Below are 24,389 nucleotides of genomic sequence, written 5' to 3'. Positions count from 1 at the left end.
CCATGGACACCAGGAGACTTATAAGACACCAGGAGACTTATAAGACACCAGAGAAGTGGTCAGCATATTTTAAGGTGAAATATTAAAACGTCATACCGAAGACATAAATGGACGGCGCCTCTAGGTTTTTATCAATATGGTCACATGTCCTCGAATGACAAAAGGTATTATGATTGTTACATCCTGAGCAGACGACCTCTGTCGCGGCTCCGAAGACTGAAGTCTTTGACCGTCTTGGAGAAAGACCATAAATGTCTCTCTACCCTGCTTTAATGATGGACGACCATAATCTTCTGCAATTTCCTTTGAGAGTTTGAAGACCTGATAACTTGAATCCCAACGTCAATGTACAGAGGGAATGGTTCCCTTTTAATACATCAATTTTCTACCATGTAATTTGTCTTCATTTTATATCAAGTCATTTTCGTCTAGATAATTATGTTCTTACAGCACAGGGTACTACCGACGTGACTATGAAATTTCTTAATTGAAAAGAACAATGATGCAGCCTTAACATCCGTCATCGTCTAAAGGACACAGCCTGATGAAGACCTTTAAAAATCTGCGTGCTTACTAACATAATATAGATCTAGCTGGTATATAAAAGACGATAGAACTCTTGGTTAAGGTATCCACTAACAACTTGGCGCCCAGCAGTCGACGAACAACAGAATTTAACTCACTTCCTAAAGGTAATTTCAGTCACCAAGCTAACTCAGAATTCTATGAAATAAATCTAGGACTAACTTGTTTGGTTTCAGATGAAATTGGCGTTGATCCTGTCGGCTCTAGTAGTCATCTCTCACCAGCAATTTCAACACCGAACACGGCCGAGAGAACTGGTCTGGTTGTCGCACTACCCACACCGGGACGCACTCGATAATTATTATCCAGCTCGTTTTTATAACGACTATCTTCCGTTTCTGCCGACAAGTCGAATCGGGGATATCCATTACCAAGTAACAATAAACCACTAACCTGTTGAAATGAATATTTAAACAAAACATAATTATTCTCAAACAGAATGAGGACCAAGACTTTACCCCAAATGTCGTCGAAGATGAACCTATTGACGAGCTTCCAGTCGATACCCATTCCAGATCCAAAGGCGTCCTCAGGTGGCCGTCGGTTGTTTACAAGAAGCAGAACGGCGGCCGCTTTTTCTACAGCACAACAATCAGCAATCCGTTCCTGAAAACGTTCCTGAAACGTTTGCTGAAAACGGCTTCTTTTACCCTTTCGTCTACAGTTACCACCATTACCCTTTCGTCTACAGTTACCACCGTTGCCTCTATCGTATTGTGTGTTCCAGCCAACAACTTGGCAGCTGTTCCAGCACCAACTTGTGCCGGCCGCAAAAGACGCGAAACAGAAGATACTGGAATCGCTCAATTTCCAATATCTCCATCTGAAACCCTCAAGTATTTTCACTTAAAAATCATCGTTAAGAAATAACTCAAAATTCAATTTCGACAAACCATTTTTAAAAGGATGATTCCGACTGCTCTTCCTTCGTTGGGTTCGACTCTGCCAAATAACCGGGAATCCCGTCCGCTACCCATTAATGAGCTGCAAATAGACAGTCAACGTGTTTACTCTTCCAAAGATGAAGATCATACTGCCGAAATGTTGGAAGATGACCAGAAAAACCCGAGGGAGAAAAGGTTTTTCGGTGGCGGCATAGCAGCGTCGACAACTGTAACATCTTACTTGTTTGTTGCATTAACTCTTACAAGTACAGTTATCCTCGATCCAACTGGAGGAAATGTTGCCGTTTGCTTACCGGCCGGATATGTTGTCTGTGCCTAAAAACTCAACAAATTGTCTACATTTACCTTTTAGATTTCAAATTCCATCAGCTTCGTTGTTGCCTTCTACGCGGGCCTGTAATTTAATTTTCCATTATCTTTTTTCCCCCTCAATAAAATCATTTTTATTCTGTAATAACGCTGGGATTAGTGTGGACTGAAGGAATAATACAATTAATTTCAATTAAAAGTAATCACCTGAAAAAAAAAAGACATCCGCGACACCAGAACACTTAGAAAAATTGGGGGGAATCTCCACTAACTGTATTTTCGTTCATCATACTGTGTAATTGTACAAAGAACCGCCATTACCATCGTCGCTGTAAAAAACAAATGTCTTGGAACTCCGACAACACCGAATAGGGCGGGGGTAGGGGAGGGAGGAGATGCAACAATAATTTCACTTTCTACACGATTTCGATAGGCTTTACCTATACAACTGGCAGGTTCAAAAGTGAATAACAATTCAGGAAAATTGGCATTCACTCGTGTAGGTCGAAGAGTTTGGCTGCTTCGGCGAGTTTATCCGTCGTCAAACCCTCCTTCAAAATCTAAAAGAAAAATAATTATAATTAGTAATAAAATAACAAAGAACTAGTTTAACTAATATTCAAGTCTTACTCGGCGGGCGACAGGAATTTTGTTGAAGACGTTCCAAAGGACCATTCCGACCACGACGTCATTCCTGGTGTAAAAGACGATACCCTTGCCGTAGTCTTCTCCGGCGACAGGTGCGTGAAGTTTGCTCGACTCTTTCAGAGAAGATTGTTCAGATGCGGCCTAAAGCATCGGAAGAAATGTATAAATATGCTGTTGACTATTCAATAAGAACGATCGACTGCGTACATTTTCAGTTTCTGATCGGACACCTTCGCCGGTAGCTTCAACAACAGCCCTTGGTGTGTCAGCAGCAGTTGATTTGGCAAAGACAGCCATCGTTTCCAAGGAAGAGTCCACGATACCAATGGCTTCGTAACCGACATTAGGTCCCAAGTCTGACCAGAACATGGACTGATGCCAATAAGGTTTGCCGGCACCGGTCATGTTCTCTCCAGCCAATCGCCCTGATACAACAGCATGGTCGTGATGTTCCACACGACGACGACCCAATTTGATATCATAAAAGCAGGCAGCATCTCCAGCCTAATACAAAATCAAGGTCAAAATTAAAATCTAATTTTACCTTCAAAGGTATAATTAATTTACAAAAACTTCATATACTATCTAGCAACAACATCAGAGAAGTCAATGTTGATTAAGTTATAATCACAAGCATTACAAAAATATGAAATATGTTCCAAGAATTCTTACCACCCAGACGTTTGATCGTGCTTCAAGCTCGGCATTGACTCGATAACCACCAAAATTGGAATCTATTTCCAAACCAGAAGGGACAGCCAAATCCGTGTTTGCGTCCAAACCAACAGCAACGACAACATGGTCAGTTTTAATCTGATGAAATAATTGTTAGATTTTAATTGACATCGCTGAGACATGTATTAAAATAAATGTTTACCTTTTGACCATCGTTTAAGGTCAATACGACCTTGTTGTCTTCCAAGCTTGCACCCTCAACAATAGCTTTGGGCATAACCTGAACACCTTCCGCTTTCACCTTCTCGGTTGTCCATTGGCTCAAATATTTAGGGAGGACTCGGCCCATGTTACCGTCCTCAGGGAAAACTTGAAGCACCTCCAATCCATTACTTTTGGCTAAATGAAAGATATGTTTCCATTATGCAACTTGCCAACAACTTGAATGGATTCAAAACAAGGTTAATACTCATATACTATCTAGCAGGAAGACAATCACAGTCGTTCAACATTCCATAAATTTATAATCACAGTGACTAAAATGATTTTATGAATGGTTCAATTATTTACCTCTTCTGCCAAGAGCACAGGCAAGTTCACTGCCAAGGAATCCACCACCGATAATGGTGATGGACTTGACCTGGCGGGAGATGGAATCGAGTCGCTGGAAGTCATCGATGTTGCGGAACAAGGTTAAGTGTTCCTGGACATCTTTAGGGGCACTGCTCAGGGATGGCAAAGATTTCGGTTTACCACCTAGCAAGAAAACAACGGCCATTTATAGAGTGATTCGTAAAAACACAAATAAATTGCTGAAATTTAAAAAGGCTCTCAGATACTATCTAGCAGGAAGATTATCAAAGTTGTTCAACATTCCATAAGGGTGTAATCATTGAGACTTTTAAAGACAAATTTCGTTCAGCATAAAATGTTTACCTGTGGCAATAAGGCACTTGTCGTAGGTGATGGTACGACCATCGTCAAGTTCGGCTTTCCGACCAACAATGTCAAGTTTAACGACGCGGTGTCCACGTACAACTGCAACGCCGCCATTATCTTTGCTGTTCAATTCGACGGGATTACAATAGAATTCGTCTTGTTCGAAAAAGAGACTAGGAAGGAAAACAAGTCATTAGTACATGTTCCAAATAGTTATAAATTAACATTAGGCTCACCTTCGCTCTTTGCCGTTCCACTGTTTGAATCGAAGTTTATTTGAAACTTCGGGATCTTCACTGAACCACAATTCTTTCGATAGAGGTGGTCTCATGTAGGGCAAGTGATTTTCTTCACCAATGACTAAAACCTGTAATGGGTAAAGCAAACATATTTTTACTATGCATGTAATCAAGACCAATAACAAATTATCTTTACCTTTGCTTTCGGGTCACGTGATTTTATGGCACGGAAAGCGGCAAACGATGAAGTACCAGCTCCAATCAATAGATAAGGAACGTGCACGGGAAAATCACCGGCGACTGCAACGGCTGCTGCTGTAGCTGCAACTACTGTTAAAAAAAAAAGGAAAAAAATAAAATTAAGAACTTTTCTTTATTAAGAAGATTTTTCTACAGCTAAAAGAAGGGATTTCTTGATCAAACACTCAGCTTCCCTCGAAATTGTATTGCTTCTAATCGGCCAACGTACAATAAGTCTTCCACCAACCATTCATTTCATCAAGTATTTCACAACCTACACTTTGAATCGAAATTTAGCCAGTGTGGCGGCAAATTACAAACAATAAACTCTGAAGGTTAAAATAAACTTTTGGGCACTGGGCTAAAATTGGCGATGTTCCAAAATAAGACTATTTTGTTAATGGACTGAATAGATGTGGCAGTTTTGATACAATTCATCTATTCTAGCAAATGAGTCTAAATTAATAACTAACTTAAGATTGTGACTCTGTGACTGATGAAGAACCATCAGAAACAGTTTCAGCAACAACTTCTACAGTCAAGGCAACACTCACTGTAGGATCAGATTGAACTTCACCTTCTGATTGATCAGAGGGCCCTGATTCATTTCCACTAGGAGCTGGGACAGCTTCTACACTTTCAGGTACAGATGCTGGAGCAACTTCTTCAATGATGACGGAAGCAACTTCAGGCACAGGGGCAGCCTCTTCTACAACTGCAACTGGAACAACCTCTTCTACAATTGCAACTGGAGCAGCTTCTTCCACAACTGCAGCTGGAACAACCTCTTCAACAATTGCAACTGGAGCAGCTTCTTCCACAACTGCAACTGGAACAACCTCTTCAACAATTTCCGATGAAGCAACAACTTCTGGTTCAGGAATAGGCTCTTCAACAATTGTAGCAGCAGCTGCTGCAGCTTCAGCTGCCTGCTGGCGAACCTGTTCGTGACTCAATACATTGACTTTGGTATTCAATTCGGGGCCAAGGTTAAGGTAGAATGAACCTGTTTGATATCCCTGTGTGTGTAGAAAATGCTGTTAACAATGCTGTAACATTTTACATAAATATTAAATTTACCACAAAAACTGTGAAAGCCGTGAAACCCAAACCTGCAGCCAAGTGCATGTTGTACTTTGCTTGTACACGGGAATGTTCTGAAGCCCAAGAACCCTTGGGTGTAGGCATTTCGTTCAGCGTGGCCGGTTTAATTGCTGGCGGGTTGTAGCCATGATCTGAGCCGAATCTCTTAGTTGTACTTTCGCCTAATTAATACACATCGTATCAGTTCCTAAACTTACAGACACGTTGCTATAGTTTCTTGAAACTGGCAATGCATTTAAGCTACACATTTTTAATGAATGAAATTGCATCTTACCGACAAATCGTTGTCTGCCATGGCCAAGATTTGACTTGACGGTGGTTGAGCATTGAGAAACCAATTGCCGGCATCTGTACATTTTCGAGCCGATTTGTAAACGAAAATTTCGAGATTGAGACCGGTCACGTCCTCGAAAATGGCCAAGATGGAGAAAAAGGAGGAGGAGAAAGGGCTCATGGAGCACGTGATCAGAGAACGTTGCCAATTTTGAAACACACTTCTTTTGTGATAAATAATGAATAAGAATATGGAAAAGAGCAATAATTTAATGATTGCAAATTTTTCAAATGATAAAGTACGGAACTCCGTATTAAAGCAGATAGAAAACAAGTGTTTCTCATTATTTGTTTTTTAAAGAAAGAACTAGCTAACGCCACCTGTGGCGATTATTTGCACTATGATTCAAACGAATATTTCTGAATTCGTTAAGTTTAAAAAAAAAAAGGATTACTAGGCTATTTTAACTTTTGCCAATTAATTGTATTCGCTCTCGGATGAAGTTTTCTGTTGCAAATGTCATTCTTCCCTCTGGCTACGCAACGAGAGCATTCGTTTGTGGTTTAATGGATAACAAATAGTCGCCCAATAATGTTCAAAGAAAATAAACGTCCCCTTCCAAGACCAGGAAATTTAAATATCCTTTTGGCTAAATGATGTTGAAAATTAATAAGTTGTTGCCGGCCATTGTCGTCAAATTTGTTTAGCTCCGTTTATCCCTGTCGCACGCAATAATGTACGACGCACTTTTTTCTTCCTTCCCGATAGATCTCTGGTCCTTTAATACGGGTTCTACCTCGCATCCTTTTGAAATACGTTGTTTATTTATATGGGCAAGAAATGTCTCCATACAGCGAGCGCAGTGAACCCTACATTCAAAGTCAACGTAACTGTACGGCTGTACGCTATATAAAGAGCGGGATAAAGGAATTATTTACGGCGAATTTCCTTATTCATTTTTCTAACAAGAAAAATCACCATGCACTGATGAACAAACTTAGCATTTTAAACCTAGAAATGTCCAGTCAGGTGTGTACATATTTTAAATATTTGTTGCACTCCTGCATGTGCTGTTTAGCTCAATTCTTCTTCTACTTAACATTCAGCACTCCTGTCTAGCAGTGTTATTAATGTACCTTTTTTATTCGGTTTGATCTCTATGGCGAACAAAATAGAAATATTAGTCATCTGCCTTGGAAAACTTACCTCGTTGGCTTTGTGTCCGTTTGAACGTCAGTTTTTGTGACGACTTAATCATTCGTCACAAATTGCGACGACTTAATCATTCGTCACAAATTGCGACTCAAAATTTTTCAAAGGTAGGCTACAGGGTCGCTAGTACCAGGTTTTGTCGGCGGTTCTAAACTTGGTTCTAAAAGATCAGTGGTCTGTGGGATTGCCTTTTTAGGGTAATCAAATTTGGGTAGTACCTTCGTCACGGTCATGCGACTCAAACAGGAACAATAACTCTTGAATAAAACGATGGCATTAACCATCACCATGATTACGCAGCAGTAAATTTAAGCTGACCAATAATCTATATATAATAAAACAGCAAGCTTTTGTGGGAGGAGCCTGTGTCTGTGTCAACAATGTGTCAATACAGGCTCCTCCCCCAAAATGGAACATGCCCAAACATGCCCAACACCAGATGTCGTCGCCGTGATGACGCAACAACCAGCATCACCACCAGATGTCTCGCCGTGATGACGAAATCACCAAGTAAGGAACTGGGCAGATTTCCCACGATAAAATCTATTACGGGCAGATCGTGCTACAGAAAAGCGAATATTAAAACAGTCCAACTTTACGCTAGACCAAAATTCCCCGGATTCAAACGGGGCTCAGGTTACTCGTGGTATAATATAAGTCAACAAATTCAATTTGACGCTATTCATTTTCAATACAAAATCTATTCATGCTCAGCAGTTTTGCGACATGTGTCAATGTTCCCGCGTGAGTTTGACGTCAATAATTATAATTAAACGGTTTATTCTATGCTCGCGGGAAAACTCGCGTGTAGACATATCGCCTTGAGGAAATCTGATGATGAGCACAGTTCCCTTTTCCAAGATTGAGCTAATGTGATGAAGCTTATTCGTTTGAAAGGAATATGTCATTCTGAAATTTAAAAAGGACCCTACATACCGTCGGTACTGGACCGGCACTGGTATATAAAGGACGCTGAAACTCTTGGTTGGGATATCCACTGACAACTAAGCGACCAGTCGACGAGCACCTGCATCCTCAACAAGGTCTGATTTTGTTAAATCAACTTTTATTATTTGAGTCTATTACAATAATTTTAATGCTGATGATTCCAGATGAAATTGGCGTTGATTTCCTTGCTGTCGGCCCTTGTGGTCATCTCGTCTCAGCAGCAATTTCAATACAAAGCCAGGCCGAGGGGTTTGTTTTGGCTGTCACCTTACTCACCACAGCAGGGCTTCATCAAGAACGATCGACAATCAGCACAGCTTTATTATAGCGACGAAGTTCCGCATCGCATCAATCAGCAATGGACGAGACCGTCTACCCGAATTGGTGAAATTGTCACCTTCTTCAAGGTATTTTCCAGTCAAGTAAAATTTGCTTTTATCGACTAAAACCTTTATTATCTATTACCTTTGGTCATTTTCAGAACGAATATATCAATCCAGATGGGGTTTTCACTACCAACGAAGATGGTCTAAACAGCAGCCTCGAGGAAATCGACGAATCAGACGAAGACACTCAGGGCAGGATCAAATTTCTTCAACAGAAGAACACCGGTCGCTTTTTCTACAGCACAACCATCAATAATCCCTTCATCAAAACGGCTACTTTTACCCTTTCGTCGACTGTGACCACCGTTGGCTCTATCGTACTGTGCGTTCCGGCCAACAATTTGGCAGCTGTTCCGGCACCGACTTGTGCTGGCCGCAGACGACGTGAAACCGAAGATACCGATAGCGATCAATTTCCAATCTCCCCATCTGAAACCCTCAAGTAAATTTGCATTTAAGATACAATTTTAAAATAATTTAGACATTTCAGTTTACTTTTTTTCGAAAGGTTGATTCCGACGGCTCTTCCTTCGTTGGGTTCGACCCTGCCAAACCAACGGGAATCGCGTCACCTGTTAATTAATGCATTGCAAGTGGATCCTCTTCAAGGTGTTGACTCTTCCAACGATGAAGGTCGTCCTGCCGGAATGTTGCTGGAAGATGACCGTAGCCATCCGAGAGAGAAAAGATTTTTCGGCAGGGGCATTGCGGCGTCGACAACTGTCACATCTTACTCGTTCGTGGCAGCTACGCTTACCAGCACAGTCATCCTGGATCCAACTGCAGGAGGTCTTGCCGTTTGCTTACCAGCCGGATATGTCGTCTGTCCCTAAATGTCATCCGATTTACCATCAGCAATTTATCGCCTTAGAAAAATGGGAAAATGTGTTTTGCTTTGAACCTTAACTTTTGACTGTCTACTGCTTCCTTGTTTTTTGTCAAGTGGCCACAGATATTTGACATTGCATTTTAAATTATTGCGCTATTGGCCTTATTATCCTTATTAATATCCTATATACTCTGAATTTTGAATCATTGCTGGGTGTTTGCTAGTTGGTTACAAAAAAAAATACAAGTTTAGAAGCATCAATCGATTGCAATTGAATTAGTATATTGTCATCATCATATAGGCATTTTTGGACTAAATGCGCAAACATTCAAATGACTTTGGGGATTATATTATGCCAAATACCACAAGAGGGGTTCAAATAGAATGTCATGTTCTAAAGTGCTAATATCGGACAAAAGGTTTGGTTGACTTGCTTATGGGGTGATAATGTCGATGGGATCCAGCAAATTCTCTTGAATCCATCCGTTGCGGACGTAGGTAGAGACTCGAGTGAAGACCGATCCTCTCTCGCAAATGGGATTCGTGCCTTCAGCCACTTTGGCTTTGCTGAAGCTGCTGATTCCGACCTGGACTCCGTTGACCAAGATGGGGCCTCCATCATCTCCCTATAACACACCACGCCCAAATTATTAGTTAAGAGATAACTCCTGCATGGAAATAAAAGTCAAACTTTGAATTGTTATATTACCCAGCAAACGGCTTTCTTGGGAGTGAATGTGCAGAGGTGACTGGCGGGAACGTATTTGGCTTCCCACAAGGCGTCACACAAATCGTTGTCCTGGATATTCAGCGACACCTGCTGCAACGATCGCGAAATCGACGTCCCCGCATCTATATATCGCATAAGAATGAAAGTTTAGTCAATTTCTATAATCAAAGAATTTCATATTACAGGTGTAGGTGGCAATGACTCACCGCTTTTAGTGACACCCCAACCGAGGGCGACTCCGACCGATCCGGCGTAGGTGAGCGTCGTGTTCAATCGCGACACAATGGCGACATTGGCCAGCTCTGCGGCGGTCAGTGCCCTTTCCAGCTTCAGAATGGCAATGTCGTCGGTCTGCAATGTCACAATTTACATAGCTAGAATATACCAGGCTGTTATTCTCGGGGGTTGGCAACTCACAACTTGGGTGTACGAAGATTCGGGATTCTAGAGCGATTCTAGAGATTCTGAAAGATTCTATGAGAGGAGAGATAGGGAGATTCTGGCCAGGTCGGACCAGGGTGTACGAAGATTCTGGGGAGTTGCCAACCCCCGGTTATTCTTACGTTCGTATAAAATAACATACCCGAGTTTCTGCATTGTAGTTCATATGTTTTTTAATGTCTTTCGTTTGGTCTAAAACTTTTCGGGTGATGACGGTCGGGTCCAACGGGCTGAGGTTGTAGGTGTTAACGTGGACTTCAATTGAATCATAAGGCAGACTAATCAAACCGAAATTTTTAAAAAAAAAAAAGGTGGACAACAAAATTTTAAATTAAAAATCTGAATGCGATCATTAAGACTTTAATGACGAGAGAAACTTACTCGGCGGTTTCAAAGCAGTGAGCGGCAGTCAAAATGTGTTGGGAACTGATGATAGTGCCGCCACACAAGCTGGTCGCTGTGCCTTTCTTCCTCAGGATAAGAGCCTGCATTACCCAATCAAATTAAGTTGAATGACTTTACTTCATTGAGTTGAATTTTGACTACAGACCATGTATTTGTGCTGGCCTTTGACCACCGTTGAACCGCCAATGATCGAGTCAGTTTCATCGTCTTAGGCACGCAATAGCGCAAGAGTATAATTAGCATGGGAAATGCATTTAATATGAGTTCAAGTTAAGTATAGTTAAGAATGTGAAAAAAAATGACATATACCCGCTGAATCCGCGCGGACGAAACAGGCAGACACAAACATCAAGCAAAGAACCTAAACATCAACAAAACAGATTAGATCGTGAAATTGGTGAAATTATTACATTCAAATTAGAGATGTACATACCTGGAGTAAAAGACCGGACATGTTGGAGCTGCAGTGTATGAATGTCACAACTGAGAGAAGCTACTAGACGTGCTATTCATCAGAAACACTTGGACCTTTTATACGAAATTCATCCGCTTTTACTCGGCTCTTTTAATGTGGATTGACAGTTAGTTTACTGAAATCGGAACGATCTCATTTCAGCAACTGTCAACAGAAGAGTTGGATTTGCAGGTGCGCTCTGCTTCCTATAATCCGCCAACACAAAATAAAAGAAGCTAGAATAGTCACGATGACGAAAAATATAACAACGTCCTGATTTAGCAGGTCATCTGTACATTATTTAATCAGCTTGCGACTAAGCAAATTAGACCAATGAGACCAAAGCACCTGAACCATCACCTTACAGTTTAATTAACCTAAAATATGTGGCAGCAGATTTTCAGCTCTACTTATTGATGTCAAGGTATTTAACACCTGTTACTCATCAAGCGGAGCCAGAAAAAGTTAATGCAATTATTTTAAAACGAATAAATCCCCAAATTAACGTCGCGTGTTTTAAGTTTATTTCGGTATAATGCGAGGGGTTGTCAACTCAAAAAAATCCTCGTACACCCTCGGATTTTTTCAAAAAAATCCCTAAAAAATCCCAAAAATCAAAAAATCAAAAAATCCCAAAAATCCCAAAATTCCAAGAATTTTGGTTTAATAAATCGACAAAATTTTACAAGAATCGATTTTTTTCGTTATCGATTCTAATTCCCCTTACTGTGTCAATAATTCCCCTTGGGCTTCTGTCTGTCTCTTGGTCTGTCTGCTGTCAGTGCCATGCTAGGAATTTTTGATGGGAAAAATGACTTCTATAAATTCTTATATTTCTAGAGAGGATGACGATACATGGGAATTGTTAAAGAAAACAAGGTCATTGTACCTGAAAGTATTAAAAAAATACTTAACGATCTCAATTTTAGTGGAATTCGAGCGTTGGCTAAAGTAAATGAGTCAAGTGTCATGATTGAAGAGTACATCCGAGATGTACTTGGTGATCCTGATGTTCTCGAAATTATGAATAAAGAAGAAAAACTACAAATATTTGGATCTATCTTTTCACGGTGCCCGTCCAAGTTCAAACTTTCACCTGGGCACAAAGTTACATTCCAAATTTTGTCAGAGGTTTGCAAAGAAATTGTCCAGCGCTGGACAATTATCTGTAAAGTAAAGCCACGTCAATCAATGGGTGTTCCATCTGGTAAAATAAGACTTTATAGCAATCTGAAAAAATCTGAAAAAATCTGAAAAAATCTGAAAAAATCCCAAAAATCTGAAAAAATCATTTTTGGATTTAAGATCCGTACACCTTCGGATCGAGTTGACAACCCCTCGGTATAATGTGAATAGGGGCGGTGCATGAAATTTCGATTTGTTTTAAACATACCTGGTTAGAATCAGTTTTTTACGCTGATTCTCATGGTATTTTTTATTTTTTTTAAATCAACCTAACTATTTGTATTTTTTCTAATTCAAAGTTCAAATAAGCGCCTCCCATTTCAAAACGGGCCCTCAGCCATTTTTTAGGGGCGGAGCTTAATTTGTGATGAATTTGTAGACGACGCTCACAAAAATCACAAAAATCACCCTTTTTGTATTTCGCCCTAAGGGCAAAAGAGGTAATCAGCCGTAGGCAGTAGCTAGGAAAATGGGGATTTTGGTGATTTTGGTAAAAATGTTCAACCGATAGAAATCAAGTTTTTATCATTATTTATTTTTTAAGAAAGAACTAGCTTACGCCACCTGTGGCGATTATTTGCACTATGATTCAAACGAATATTTTTGAATTCATTAAGTTTAAAAAAGGATTGCTGATAGGCTATGTTAATTCGATTTTTTTTTTTTGCCAATTAATTGTAGGCTAGCCTATTCGCTTTCGCTGTAGGTATTCTCTCGCGGATGAAGTTTTCTGTTGCGAATGTCATTCGTCCCTCAGGCTACACAACGAGAGCATTCGTTTGTGGTTTAATGGATAACAAATAGTCGCCCAATAATGTTCAAAGAAAAAAAAAGTCCCTTTCCAACAACAGAAATTTAAATATCTTTTTGGCTAAATGATCTTGAAACTTAATAAGTTGTTGCCGGCCATTGTCGTCAAATTTGTTAAACTCCGTTTCTCCCGGTTTCTCCCTGTTGCACGCAAATAATGAACGACGCACTTTTTTCTTCCTTCCCGATAGATCTTTGCTGGTCCTTTAATACGGGTTCTATACCTCGCATCCTTTTGAAATACGTTGTTTATTTATACAGGCAAGAAATGTCTCTAGGCCTATAGGCCTACAGCGTCCGCAGTGAACCCTACATTCAAAGTCAAGGTAACTGATGTACGCTATATAAGGAGCGGGATAAAGGAATTATTTACGGCGAATTTCCTTATTCACCTTTCTAACAAGAAAAATCACCACGCACTGAACTAACTTAGCCTTTTAAACCTAGAAATGTCCAGTCAGGTGTTACATATTGTAGATATTTGTTGCACTTCTGCGTGTGCTGATTAGCTCAATTCTTCTTCTACTTAACATGCAGCACTCCTGTCTAGCAGTGTTATTAATGTACCTTTTTTATTCGGTTTGATCTCAATGGCGAACAAAATAGAAATATTATCTGCCTTGGAATAAACTCACCTCGCTGGCTTTGTGTCCGTTTGAACGTCAGTTTTTGTGACTCACTCGTCACAAATTGCGACTCACAATTTTTCAAATGTACAGGGTCGCTAGTACCAGGTTTTTTCGGCGGTTCTAAAAGATCAGTGGTCTGTGGGATTCCCTTTTTAGGGTTATCAAATTTGGTGTATACCTTCGTCACGGTCATGCGACTCAAATAGGAACAGTAACTCTTGAATAAAACGATGGCATTAACCATCACCACATGATTACCCGGCAGTAAATTTAAGCTGACAAATAATGGTATATAACCTACAGGCCCCCTATAAGTCAAACAAATTCTATTTGACGCTGTGATATTAACTGTTGTGTATATTACGGAGCACGCGGTACATATTATACATACACTAGGAGAACGAGGAAACTGAGAGGGAGGATGTAGAGGGAGAATGGAGAGGGAGAACGGCGGCTACTGGCAAAGACAGGAAACGGATGGAGGAGACCACGGAGTGGTCGACGAGCGACTGCTGCTGCTGCCGATGCTGCTACTACTGCTACTGCTGGCGAGGATGTCGTGGCTACTGGGTTATGTACCGGTTGTGTAGCTGGTGTAATTTGGAGATGGCTCCAAATTACACGGTGATTGGGGGAAATTGGATGAAGGGATAAGGTAATACACCGAAAGGTTTGACAGTAGGGCAATAGGAATACATATGGGTGATAATAAGGTGAGTGATGGGTCTGAGTCTGACTCGGCAGAGTCAGAGATAGATAGTTGTAGATTTGATTAACTGGTGGGGAAGCTGAGGTTGCGGAAAAGGGAAAAGCGATGTGGGGGGAAAGGAAAGGATCAATAGTTCGTTAAGGATCAATAGTTCGTTACAGACGCTATTCATTTTCAATACAAAATCTATTCATGTCCAGCAGTTTTGCGACATTTTTCAATGTTCCCGCGTGAGTTTGACGTAAATATTTAATATTCAACAGTTTATTTTGCTCGCGGAAAAACTCGCGTTTAGACCTATATCGCCTTGAGGAAATCTGAAGGCCTCTTCTGAAATTTAAAAAGGACGATGTACATACCGTCGGTACAGGACCGGCACTGGTATATAAAGGACGCTGAAACTCTTGGTTGGGATATCCACTGACAACTAAGCGACCAGTCGACGAGCACCTGCATCCTCAACAAGGTCTGATTTTGTTAAATCAACTATTATTATTTGAGTCTATTACAATTTTAAAATGCTGATTATTTCAGATGAAATTGGCGTTGATTTCCCTGCTGTCGGCCCTTGTGGTCATCTCGTCTCAACAGCAATTTCAATACAAAGCAAGGCCGAGGGGTTTGTTTTGGCTGTCACCTTACTCGCCACAGCAGGGCTTCATCAAGAACGATCGACAATCAGCACAGCTATATTATAGCGACGAAGTTCCGCATCGCATCAATCAGCAGTGGACGACGAGGCCGTCTAACCGAATTGGTGAAATTGTCACCTTCTTCAAGGTATTTTCCAGTCAAGTAAAATTTGCTTTTATCGACTAAAACCTTTATTATCTATTACCTTTGGTCATTTTCAGAACGAATATATCAATCCGGATGGGGTTTTCACTACCAACGAAGATGGTCTAAACAGCAGCCTCGAGGAAATCGACGAATCGGACGAAGACACTCAGGGCAGGATCAAATTTCTTCAACAGAAGAACCACGGTCGCTTTTTCTACAGCACAACCATCAATAATCCCTTCATCAAAACGGCTACTTTTACCCTTTCGTCGACTGTGACCACCGTTGGCTCTATCGTACTGTGCGTTCCAGCCAACAATTTGGCAGCTGTTCCGGCACCGACTTGCGCTGGCCGCAGACGACGTGAAACCGAAGATACCGACAGCGATCAATTTCCAATCTCCCCATCTGAAACCCTCAAGTAAATTTGCATTTAAGATACAATTTTAAAATAATTTAGACATTTCAGTTTACTTTTTTTTTTCAAAAGATCGATTCCGACGGCTCTTCCTTCGTTGGGTTCGACCCTGCCAAACTATCGGGAATCGCGTCACCTGTTGTCACGTGAATGAACTGCAGGTCGATCCTCTTCAAGGTATTGACTCTTCCAAAGACGAAGGTCGTCCTGCCGGAATGTTGCTGGAAGATGACCGTAGCCATCCGAGAGAGAAAAGATTTTTCGGCAGGGGCATTGCGGCGTCGACAACTTTAACATCTTACTCGTTCGTGGCAGCTACGCTTACCAGTACAGTCATCCTGGATCCAACTGCAGGAAATGTTGCCGTTTGCTTACCAGCCGGATATGTCGTCTGTCCCTAAATGTCATCCAATTTACCAGCCATTTTCGCCTTAGAAAACTGGAAAATGTGTTTTGCTTTGAACCCTAACTTTTGACTGTCTACTGCTTCCTTGTTTTTTGTCAAGTGGCCACAGATATTTGACATTGCATTTGAATTTAGTGCGCTATTGGCCTTATTATCCTTATTAATATCCTATGTACTCTGAATTTTGAATCATTGCTGGGTGTTTGCTAGTTGGTTACCAAAAAATACAAGTTTAGAAGCATCAATCGATTGCAATTGAATTAGTATATTGCCATCATCATATAGGCATTTTGACTCAGTGCGCAAAAATGCAAATGACTTTGGGGATTATATTATGCCAAACACCACAAGAGGGGTTCAAATAGAATGTCATGTTCTAAAGTGCCAATATCGGACAAAAGGTTTGGTTGACTTGCTTATGGGGTGATAATGTCGATAGGATCCAGCAAATTTTCTTGAATCCATCCGTTGCGGACGTAGGTAGAGACCCGAGTGAAGACCGATCCTCTCTCGCAAATGGGATTCGTGCCTTCAGCCATTTTGGTTTTGCTGAAGCTGCTGATTCCGACCTGGACTCCGTTGACCAAGATGGGGCCTCCATCATCTCCCTATAACACACCACGCCCAAATTATTAGTTAAGAGATAACTCCTGTATGGAAATAAAAGTCAAACTTTGAATTGTTATATTACCCAGCAAACGGCTTTCTTGGGAGTGAATGTGCAGAGGTGACTGGCGGGAACGTATTTCATTTCCCACAAGGCGTCACACAAATCGTCGTCCTGGATATTCAGCGACACCTGCTGCAACGATCGCGAAATCGACGTTCCCGCATCTATATATCGCATAAGAATCAAAGTTTAGTCGATTTCTATCTATAATCGAAGAATTTCATACAGGTGTAGGTGGCAATGACTCACCGCTTTTGGTAACACCCCAACCGAGGGCGACTCCGACCGATCCGGCGTAGGTGAGCGTCGTGTTCAACACCGACACAATGGCGACATTGGCCAGTTCTGCGGCGGTCAGTGCCCTTTCCAGCTTCAGAATGGCAATGTCGTCGGTCTGCAATGTCACATCAATTTACATAGCTATTAGAATATGGCTGGTGTTCTAACGTTCGTATATAAAATGTCATACCCGTTTTTCTACATTGTAGCTCGCATGTTTTCGAATGTCTTTCGTCAGGTCGGAAACTTTTCGGCTGATGGGGGTCGAGTCCAACGGGCTGAGGTTGTAGTTATTCACGTGGACTGTAACCGATTCGTAACTAAAAATTACAGACATATGCAACCAAACACGAATTTTGACAATTAGATTCGAATCAATGAGGAAAAATGACGATTAGTTTGACTTACGTTTCCTCAAAGCAGTGAGCGGCAGTCAGAATGTGTTGGGAACTGATGATAGTGCCGCCACACAAGCTGGTCGCACCTCCAGCTTTCTTCCTCAGAATGAGCGCCTTAATCGAATCAAATTCGAATCAGTATTAAATTAGTAACGGTAATTGAATTATTCAGTTGCAATTTTCTAGATACCGACCATGTATTTGTGCTGGCCTTTGACGACCGTTGTACCACCAATGATCGAGTCAGTTTCATCATCTTCGGCAAACAATAGCGCATGAGTATATAATTAACATGGGAAATGCATTTCAAATGAGTTAAAGTTAAGTTATAGTTAAGAATGTGAAAAATGACATACCCGCTGAATCGGCGCGGACGAAACAGGCAGACACAAACATCAAGCAAAGAATCTTAATATCATCGAAACGGATTAGATTGTGAAATTCTAACATTCAAATTAGAGATGTACATACCTGGAGTAAAAGACCGGACATGTTGGAGCTGCAGTGTATTGGATGTTACAACTGAAACAAGCTGCTGGACGTGCTATTCATCAGAAACACTTGGACCTTTTATACGAAATTCATCCAATTTTACTCGTCCCTTTTAATGTGGATTGGCGGGTAGTTTACTGACTCGGCAACTGTCTACAGATGAGCTGGATTGTAGCCTATAATCCGCCAACACAAAATAAAAGAAGCTAGAATAGTCACGATGACGAAAAATATATAACAACGTCCCGATTTCGCAAGTCAGTACATATTTAATCAGCTTGCGACTAATCAAATTAGACCAACCAGACCAGCGCACCTGAACCATTACCTTACTGTTTAATTAACCTAAAATACATGGCAGCAGATTTTCAGCTCTACTTATTGATGCCAAGGTATTTCACAACTGTTACTCATTTAGCGGAGCCAGAAAAAGTTAATGCAATTATTTTAAAACGAATAAAATCCCCAAATTAAAGTCGCGTGTTTTAAGTTTATTTCGGTATAATGTGAATTGTTTTCGTTTATTCAGGCTACGCCATAACTACTTTGAATCGTGCCATCAAATTTTCGTTGCGCAATTTTAATTGACGTGTCCTAATCGGGGACAAATTCGCCTCGGGATCGGCATCGGGTCCCGTTCATTATCGCTTCCGCCAAAGGCAGCGGGAATCCGGGCGACGGCAGTCCCTCCCAGTTGCCTGGAAATCGTTCGCCGCTCGACTGGTTGCACTGCATCGAGATGGGCGCCACCGAATAATAATCGCGCAGAGTTTGCGCCCTCAGTCGGGTCCACTCGACCGCGTGATAATTGTCCGACACTCCGTTCGACGGACTCGTCGCCTGCTTGTCCCACCTGAATAAAAACCAACAAAAATTTTGAATTCTGATAGACATTCCAAAATGCGTCGGAATTGTTTTATTAACTTACTCGTTAACGAATTTGAAGTAATTGCGCAAGGCCTGCCAGCTGACAGAACTTTTGCAAACTTCCAAATTGATGCGCGGGAAATAGTGGACGTAATTGACGCACATTTCGTCCGAAATGGAGAAACCGCCGAGAGTCACGTTCTCCTTTTCCGTGGAGTCGAACCAACACGTCGTCAGCAGGGCGTCTCCCTGGCCAATTAAATTGATTTTTCAGTGAATTAATTACAATTGAAATACATTTTGATAATTATAATATTAAATTAATAATTAATTTGACCTAAATTATAGTAATTAAAATATTACATGATAATGAATTTTAATTGACAATTAATTTCTCACCGGAAAGACTTTGACGGGGTTGGCCAGCAAACGAATCTCTTGGTAGTGAGTGCTGTAGTGATTGTCACGGTCCAGTTCGGGCAATTCCAGTCCGTCTTCAGCTCGAAAATGTTGGGTCACGACCCGGTAGCCCAGCAGGTGAGTGTGAAGTTGCGAACCGAAAATGGTTATTCCCGATTTCGGTAAACTCTTGAATGGTTCATTCAAATAAATCAGTTAAAAGAATCAGGATAATGTCAATTCATGATTTAGGCATACCACTGCAGTGCATTGGGGTAGACAGTAGCCCGTCAGAGTGTAGGAATCCTGGCCGGGAGGGATGGCCATTTTGTCCGTGTACTCTAACCCAAGTTCCATCACGCCGGCGTCGTATTGACGCAAATGGCTCGTGTACCACATCCGAATTCCCGATGAATCCACCCAATCTAAAATGTTTAATGAAATTGTAAAATTCATTTAAATATTTCTACCCTGCAGGCATCTATACCTCCGCGAATTGTTGGATTGTTGTAGTGAACCTCCAACATGACGTAAGGGTTGAAATCCGGCCCGCCAATCGGCAATCCGGCTTCCTGTAAACAAATTAAATTTAAGTATTTTAAAATTACGGAATTAAATTCAAATTTTAACCGGAGGGTAAAGAAAAGGTCCAGCGCCGTAAGCCCAAGCGGCAAGGACCCGTTTGCAGACGCGGGTCGAATCGGGTCGACTGGGATCGGTGCAAGGGCCCCGATATTCCGGAATCGTTTCATCCGGTGGCGCCTCGCAATGAAACACTTCCATGTGGTGGACAATCGACTCTCTTCCTTCTTCAATGGCCGCCTCAAACTAATTTATATTCCGCCTTTCATTAAATTACATTTTCATTAAATATTTTAAAATTGAATATCACCTGAATAACGTGATGCTTCCGGCTGAAATGCTCCGGCAGACGAACGACACGACAGTAGTAGGTCGTTTCCTGGGCCGGAACATTTAACTGGACGTTGGCAATCAAAAGCGGACGAGGCGGATCGTTCATTTTCGGATGTCTCTGCTGAGTCACCGGAGGTTTAAGCAAACGCGTCCGCTGGAATCCAACGTCTTCGGTCGTAGGGGAGACGCCATTAATCCTATTTTATTTTTCCGATAGTAAAATAATTCCAGCCATCGTAGAATATGCTGAAAGAATGCCAACCTGTAGAGAGGGCCGGAACCGGATGCGTAAACGACGTGGACAGTTCCATCTTCGATCAGATAATCTTCTTCTTTGTAGTCGTCCAGATGGCAAGTATCAAAGGAGCGGATGAATTCCAGCCGAGCGACGCCGCCATCATCCTTGCGGCGCTTGTAAGACGCCCTTCGGCAATCGTCGTGATGCTCGTCGACGTGCATCACTCCCAACCCATCGACGTAGGCGTCCTTATAAACATCAACAACAAATCAATTATGCAATCAAAAGAAAGCCTATAACAGCAGCATCCAATAAAAACATTTTTCCCCACCGGGTTCTTATAATTCCGGATAGAATTTTAAAAAATAAAATACCTGGACGATCAAAGATCCTTTCCAGTCTTCCCATCCGACGCAGAGATCGGATCCGGCCCAGTCGCCGCGGTCGGAGAAGCCCAGGGCGAACCACGACTGAGGTGGCGAATGGCGGACATCAACGCGGAATAGAATTTGCTCCCGCTGGAAATCGGGAGTCCAGGACAGATGAAAATTCGAATCAGGATCCAGGGAGATGGAATAGGCCAATTTCCTCGGCTGCTGATGGCTAGCCAAAATTCCGTCGTCATCAGAGACGACGACGGATCGCTTGTTGTTGTGTCCATGTCGATGCTGCTGCTGGACATCCGATTTGTTGCCAGCCGATCCTGCTGGAATTTGTGTCGAATCGACTAGAAATCCTGGCGAGAGAAACAGAGCGACGATGAATAAAACGGACATGATGGGTATCAGACAACTATACGAGACTCTATACGGGTCCGTCGATCCGGCGGGTCCTTTTATATACATCCGCACACATTCAGAGTTGTTTGATGGAAGGCGTTTGCCCTCTGATGGCGGACGTCTCGTCTACGCTGGCGCAGGAATGTCACGTCAGCCCCCCTTTTAGATCAAATTGGCTTATGAGAGCGAAGTCATCGAGGAGGCCGCAGCATCCAGCAGCAAGTCGATTGTTGTTTTCAATACATTATTCCGCACGCGCATTCTGATGTACTCTATAAGACGTCAGATTATTTTCTACGGGCCGAGTGATTCTATACATGCAGAATGGCGGGGCCACATCGAAAGGAATGTCGATTAAGAAAGAATAAAAAGCCCAAACTACTTTGATGAAAGAGAAGATATCTTGATCGAATAAACATCTACGTACGGGCTGTGTGCAACCTTAACGGTAGTTTAACAATCATCGCTGACTCATTTCACAGATTGTAAAATCAAATGCCATGAAATGGGTGACTAACCTGAGATAATCGGAAGCCAAAAACAATAACTGCACTGTCGAAATAACAACTGGAAAGTGATTCACATTTGTTTTTCTCCATTTCAGACTTTTCAGTGCATTGACAACGCCCCCTCTAATATTTATTTAAATGAGGAGCAAATAGGAGGGTGGGTTTGGAAAAGAAAAAAAAACGAAGATGACGAAAATGATGCGTCACATTTTTAACTGTGAAAACAAATAATTACTAAAAGTAAATCAATCAAGATGATTGCAGGTGCTGAGTAATAGCCATTGGCTGCAGTTGAGGCTCGAGGGGTCGCCGACTCTTTTTTCCGTAGTTCACTCGTTGGAAAAAATGGGAAAAGAGTTTGGAAAATTTGGGAAAAATGGGAAAAATTTGGGAAAATTTGGGAAAAAATTTGGGAAAAATGGGAAAAAATGGGAAAAAATGGGAAAAATTGGGAAGAAATGGGAAAAAATGGGAAAAAATGGGAAAAAATATTTTCCCTTGGTTCACTTCCAAAAAGAGTCGGCGACCCCTCGTTGAGGCTCGGCGATAAGAGAAATGAATCAGAATTACACAATTTTGTACAGTTGAATGAAAATTGACCAGATGACACGTCTTACCTTATCTTGACAGTTGGAAAAGGTGTGACTGGATATAAATACGAATGAACGGCCGGTCTATTCCACCATCAGCTCTCCTCATTCCTTCAGGTTTCAACATACAACATCTCGACAAATGTTTTCTTCCGCTTTCGTCTTCCTGCTGGTTGTGGTGGCAATGGCCAACGCCCAACCGACTGCAACAGCCGAGCCCCAGCAAGTCATCACGGTCACCAACGGCGAACTGGAAGGGCAATGGGGCCCATTGGAGCGATGCCCGCCCGGCTCAAGGACCGTCAGTTTCCGGACCCGCAACGAATTGGCCACTCCGCTGTTTGACGACACGGCCCTCAACACGATCGTCCTCTACTGCAACGACGAATTGGCAACTAATTTCACATCCACACCCGGATTGTAATCATTTTAAATCAATTTGGCTTATTTTAAATTCAAATTCTAATTCAAATTTATTAGTTCGGGAGATTTCCAGCAGATTGTCACTTGCCCGTTTGGCGGTTACCTGACGAAATTCATTTTGAGAGTCAGTCCGTCGTCCGGCAGCAGCAGTAGTTCTGACAGGACGGCGGCCAACGACATCCGTTTCATGTGTTCCAACGGATACGAAATCAACGGGCCGGGAAACACGGGCGGAGATTGGGGCCAGGAAAGTGGCGAGTGCCTCGACGGCATCTGCGGTATGGAGACCCGCGTCCAGCCGTTCGACGGAGGCCTCGGCCACTACGACAACACGGCCCTCAACGACGTCCGCTTCACTTGCTGTTGATTCTAAATTTGACATCAGTTCGTCGGCCAGCCGTTTTGATTCCTATAGCAAATTTTTAGTTGGAAAAATGTATCGATTTCATGACAGATTGTCTAGTAATGAATTGATTATAGCAGAATACAATTTTAAGTTCAAATGCAATTTGCATACAAATGGGGAAAACTATTTCGAGTATTCGAATGAACGAAATTCCCCGATTTCTTTTCTGTTCCAGTAAACACGTACGCACGTTTCTCCGTGCCGATTTCTTCCCCCAAGATTTTCACCTCGTTCGGACGAATGGGTGAGCCTATAATATTATTAGCTTGTGAGCAGATTTTTATGGGTATGTGAATATTACGTGATTCCCACTTCATTTATCCGCTTACATTTTTTTTTTTCATCCCACATAATAATTGTGGGACATTAAATGTCGAATTTTAAAATAGCGCTGGTACTTAAGAATGTAAATCGTTTTATTAGTTATTGTGGCTTTTATGGACAATTTCCAGGAGCGGGCGATTGGGGCCAATGCCCAGAAATAGCTGCTGCTATAGTAGCTAGCTGCCCTTATAATATAGGCCCGTACCGGCTGTTGTAATTATGAAATGTCGTCGGCCATGCAGCAAAAGGTACAAATGATTGTCTTTCTCCTCGGAAACAATTTCGAGATTTTGGCGTGATTTTTTCGCAGCTTTGTCGACATTCGTATGTAGCTACGTGCCTTTTTCTTCGTTTCTTCTAAAGAAAAGTTGATTTGAATAATAGGGCGTGTAGGTGCTGTGAATGGTGCGGTGGAAACCAGGAAAAAGATTTCGAAAGTGCCATAGAAACGCAGAAAAGAATGTAGAATACTATACAGCGTAGTAGTAGTATATGCGTATATAGATGCCGTAGTATATCCTACTCTATACGTGTGTGTGTGTGTCTTTTTTTTACATGGCACACCGTTTCACGCTATATCCAGTCTAAATATAGAGGGAATTGTTTTTCCCATTATTATGGGCCATCGACCCATCGTGTCATGCATTAGTAAAAATTGAGATTATAGGCTGCAATAACTGGGTTATTGCAGCGGGTGTATATTATATGCATGATGGCCATTTAATTTTGATTTATTTATTATTCTATTTATTTAGCCGGATTTATCCGGTTGGGCCTCAAACTCACTCTCATAATCATATGCAGAGTATTTCCGGTCTTGAATTATTACACAGAAAACAT

General features: G+C 41.7%; 7 protein-coding genes across 16 annotated transcripts; 4 read left to right on the top strand and 3 right to left on the bottom strand.

Annotated features, from left to right (window-relative positions):
* Positions 1-49: 49 nt before the first annotated feature.
* On the top strand, positions 50-2,345 carry LOC124315495. Of its 2 annotated transcripts, XM_046781212.1 has the most exons (5): positions 50-392; positions 451-692; positions 762-959; positions 1,024-1,421; positions 1,491-2,345. In XM_046781212.1, the coding sequence occupies exons 3-5, from the start codon at positions 762-764 to the stop codon at positions 1,807-1,809; spliced, it is 915 nt and encodes a 304-aa protein (XP_046637168.1). In that variant the 5' UTR covers positions 50-392; positions 451-692; the 3' UTR covers positions 1,810-2,345. The 2 variants fall into 2 exon arrangements, with proteins under 2 accessions (XP_046637168.1, XP_046637167.1); XM_046781211.1 differs by having other exon boundaries at positions 50-692.
* On the bottom strand, positions 2,041-15,108 carry LOC124315170 (apoptosis-inducing factor 1, mitochondrial-like). 6 transcript variants are annotated; one of them, XM_046780646.1, is made up of 13 exons: positions 15,016-15,108; positions 5,919-6,141; positions 5,621-5,805; positions 5,118-5,559; positions 4,497-4,630; positions 4,298-4,428; positions 4,059-4,234; positions 3,693-3,878; positions 3,325-3,521; positions 3,120-3,260; positions 2,655-2,951; positions 2,430-2,588; positions 2,041-2,359 (listed from the first exon to the last, which is right to left on the bottom strand). In XM_046780646.1, exons 2-13 carry the CDS (start codon positions 5,998-6,000, stop codon positions 2,291-2,293), a joined length of 2,199 nt encoding a protein of 732 aa, XP_046636602.1. In that variant the 5' UTR covers positions 6,001-6,141; positions 15,016-15,108; the 3' UTR covers positions 2,041-2,290. The 6 variants fall into 6 exon arrangements, with proteins under 6 accessions (XP_046636602.1, XP_046636601.1, XP_046636598.1 ...); XM_046780645.1 differs by lacking the exon at positions 15,016-15,108 and adding an exon at positions 8,067-8,145; XM_046780642.1 differs by lacking the exon at positions 15,016-15,108 and having other exon boundaries at positions 5,118-5,271; positions 5,326-5,559; positions 5,919-6,092.
* LOC124315494 lies at positions 8,085-9,519 on the top strand. Of its 2 annotated transcripts, XM_046781210.1 has the most exons (5): positions 8,085-8,173; positions 8,243-8,485; positions 8,560-8,906; positions 8,973-9,330; positions 9,463-9,519. In XM_046781210.1, the coding sequence occupies exons 2-4, from the start codon at positions 8,243-8,245 to the stop codon at positions 9,295-9,297; spliced, it is 915 nt and encodes a 304-aa protein (XP_046637166.1). In that variant the 5' UTR covers positions 8,085-8,173; the 3' UTR covers positions 9,298-9,330; positions 9,463-9,519. The 2 variants fall into 2 exon arrangements, with proteins under 2 accessions (XP_046637166.1, XP_046637165.1); XM_046781209.1 differs by having other exon boundaries at positions 8,973-9,475.
* LOC124315523 (brachyurin-like) lies at positions 9,562-18,182 on the bottom strand. 3 transcript variants are annotated; one of them, XM_046781259.1, is made up of 8 exons: positions 18,079-18,145; positions 11,179-11,230; positions 11,015-11,076; positions 10,846-10,949; positions 10,607-10,742; positions 10,230-10,374; positions 10,003-10,145; positions 9,562-9,919 (listed from the first exon to the last, which is right to left on the bottom strand). In XM_046781259.1, exons 1-8 carry the CDS (start codon positions 18,097-18,099, stop codon positions 9,728-9,730), a joined length of 855 nt encoding a protein of 284 aa, XP_046637215.1. In that variant the 5' UTR covers positions 18,100-18,145; the 3' UTR covers positions 9,562-9,727. The 3 variants fall into 3 exon arrangements, with proteins under 3 accessions (XP_046637215.1, XP_046637214.1, XP_046637216.1); XM_046781258.1 differs by lacking the exon at positions 18,079-18,145 and adding an exon at positions 11,303-11,432; XM_046781260.1 differs by lacking the exons at positions 9,562-9,919; positions 10,003-10,145; positions 10,230-10,374; ... (2 more) ...; positions 11,015-11,076; positions 11,179-11,230 and adding exons at positions 16,506-16,868; positions 16,952-17,094; positions 17,180-17,324; ... (2 more) ...; positions 17,802-17,863; positions 17,964-18,015 and having other exon boundaries at positions 18,079-18,182.
* Positions 15,034-16,505, top strand: LOC124315578. The gene is made up of 4 exons (XM_046781350.1): positions 15,034-15,122; positions 15,191-15,436; positions 15,511-15,857; positions 15,927-16,505. The coding sequence occupies exons 2-4, from the start codon at positions 15,191-15,193 to the stop codon at positions 16,006-16,008; spliced, it is 675 nt and encodes a 224-aa protein (XP_046637306.1). The 5' UTR covers positions 15,034-15,122; the 3' UTR covers positions 16,009-16,505.
* A 387-nt stretch (positions 18,183-18,569) lies between the features above and the next one.
* On the bottom strand, positions 18,570-21,939 carry LOC124315187 (dopamine beta-hydroxylase-like). Its single transcript, XM_046780683.1, has 9 exons — positions 20,893-21,939; positions 20,543-20,766; positions 20,258-20,477; positions 19,996-20,193; positions 19,853-19,937; positions 19,624-19,790; positions 19,366-19,554; positions 19,028-19,215; positions 18,570-18,952 (listed from the first exon to the last, which is right to left on the bottom strand). The coding sequence occupies exons 1-9, from the start codon at positions 21,361-21,363 to the stop codon at positions 18,694-18,696; spliced, it is 2,001 nt and encodes a 666-aa protein (XP_046636639.1). The 5' UTR covers positions 21,364-21,939; the 3' UTR covers positions 18,570-18,693.
* A 550-nt stretch (positions 21,940-22,489) lies between these two features.
* On the top strand, positions 22,490-23,319 carry LOC124315614 (vitelline membrane outer layer protein 1 homolog). Its single transcript, XM_046781400.1, has 2 exons — positions 22,490-22,816; positions 22,877-23,319. Exons 1-2 carry the CDS (start codon positions 22,539-22,541, stop codon positions 23,184-23,186), a joined length of 588 nt encoding a protein of 195 aa, XP_046637356.1. The 5' UTR covers positions 22,490-22,538; the 3' UTR covers positions 23,187-23,319.
* The last annotated feature ends 1,070 nt before the right edge of the window (positions 23,320-24,389 follow it).

Source organism: Daphnia pulicaria, chromosome 11, assembly GCF_021234035.1.
Source record: "Daphnia pulicaria isolate SC F1-1A chromosome 11, SC_F0-13Bv2, whole genome shotgun sequence".
Lineage (NCBI taxonomy): Eukaryota > Metazoa > Arthropoda > Branchiopoda > Diplostraca > Daphniidae > Daphnia > Daphnia pulicaria.
Note: the sequence above shows the minus strand (reverse complement) of the source record. Positions and strands in the feature narration are given on the sequence as shown.

Bases quoted from the DNA above. Each gene is read 5' to 3' on its own strand.
- LOC124315495 (XM_046781212.1), top strand. From the start codon at position 762: ATGAAATTGGCGTTGATCCTGTCGGCTCTAGTAGTCATCTCTCACCAG. The intron at 960-1,023 runs GTAACAATAAAC...ATTCTCAAACAG, and splicing joins TCGGGGATATCCATTACCAA to AATGAGGACCAAGACTTTAC. The intron at 1,422-1,490 runs GTATTTTCACTT...CATTTTTAAAAG, and splicing joins TCTCCATCTGAAACCCTCAA to GATGATTCCGACTGCTCTTC.
- LOC124315170 (XM_046780646.1), bottom strand. From the start codon at position 6,000: ATGTACAGATGCCGGCAATTGGTTTCTCAATGCTCAACCACCGTCAAG. The intron at 4,631-5,117 runs GTGAAGTTCAAT...TTTTTTTAACAG, and splicing joins GCCCTCTGATCAATCAGAAG to TAGTTGCAGCTACAGCAGCA. The intron at 3,522-3,692 runs GTAAATAATTGA...TCTTTCATTTAG, and splicing joins CTGTGCTCTTGGCAGAAGAG to CCAAAAGTAATGGATTGGAG.
- LOC124315494 (XM_046781210.1), top strand. From the start codon at position 8,243: ATGAAATTGGCGTTGATTTCCTTGCTGTCGGCCCTTGTGGTCATCTCG. The intron at 8,486-8,559 runs GTATTTTCCAGT...GGTCATTTTCAG, and splicing joins AAATTGTCACCTTCTTCAAG to AACGAATATATCAATCCAGA. The intron at 8,907-8,972 runs GTAAATTTGCAT...TTTTTTCGAAAG, and splicing joins TCCCCATCTGAAACCCTCAA to GTTGATTCCGACGGCTCTTC.
- LOC124315578 (XM_046781350.1), top strand. From the start codon at position 15,191: ATGAAATTGGCGTTGATTTCCCTGCTGTCGGCCCTTGTGGTCATCTCG. The intron at 15,437-15,510 runs GTATTTTCCAGT...GGTCATTTTCAG, and splicing joins AAATTGTCACCTTCTTCAAG to AACGAATATATCAATCCGGA. The intron at 15,858-15,926 runs GTAAATTTGCAT...TTTTTTCAAAAG, and splicing joins TCCCCATCTGAAACCCTCAA to ATCGATTCCGACGGCTCTTC.
- LOC124315523 (XM_046781259.1), bottom strand. From the start codon at position 18,099: ATGTCCGGTCTTTTACTCCAG. The intron at 11,231-18,078 runs GTATGTACATCT...GTTGATGTTTAG, and splicing joins TGTCCGGTCTTTTACTCCAG to GTTCTTTGCTTGATGTTTGT. The intron at 9,920-10,002 runs GTAATATAACAA...GGTGTGTTATAG, and splicing joins CCAAGAAAGCCGTTTGCTGG to GGAGATGATGGAGGCCCCAT.
- LOC124315187 (XM_046780683.1), bottom strand. From the start codon at position 21,363: ATGTATATAAAAGGACCCGCCGGATCGACGGACCCGTATAGAGTCTCG. The intron at 20,767-20,892 runs GTATTTTATTTT...GATGTTTATAAG, and splicing joins AAGGATCTTTGATCGTCCAG to GACGCCTACGTCGATGGGTT. The intron at 20,194-20,257 runs GTGATATTCAAT...AATATAAATTAG, and splicing joins GGAAGCATCACGTTATTCAG to TTTGAGGCGGCCATTGAAGA.
- LOC124315614 (XM_046781400.1), top strand. From the start codon at position 22,539: ATGTTTTCTTCCGCTTTCGTCTTCCTGCTGGTTGTGGTGGCAATGGCC. The intron at 22,817-22,876 runs GTAATCATTTTA...CAAATTTATTAG, and splicing joins TTCACATCCACACCCGGATT to TTCGGGAGATTTCCAGCAGA.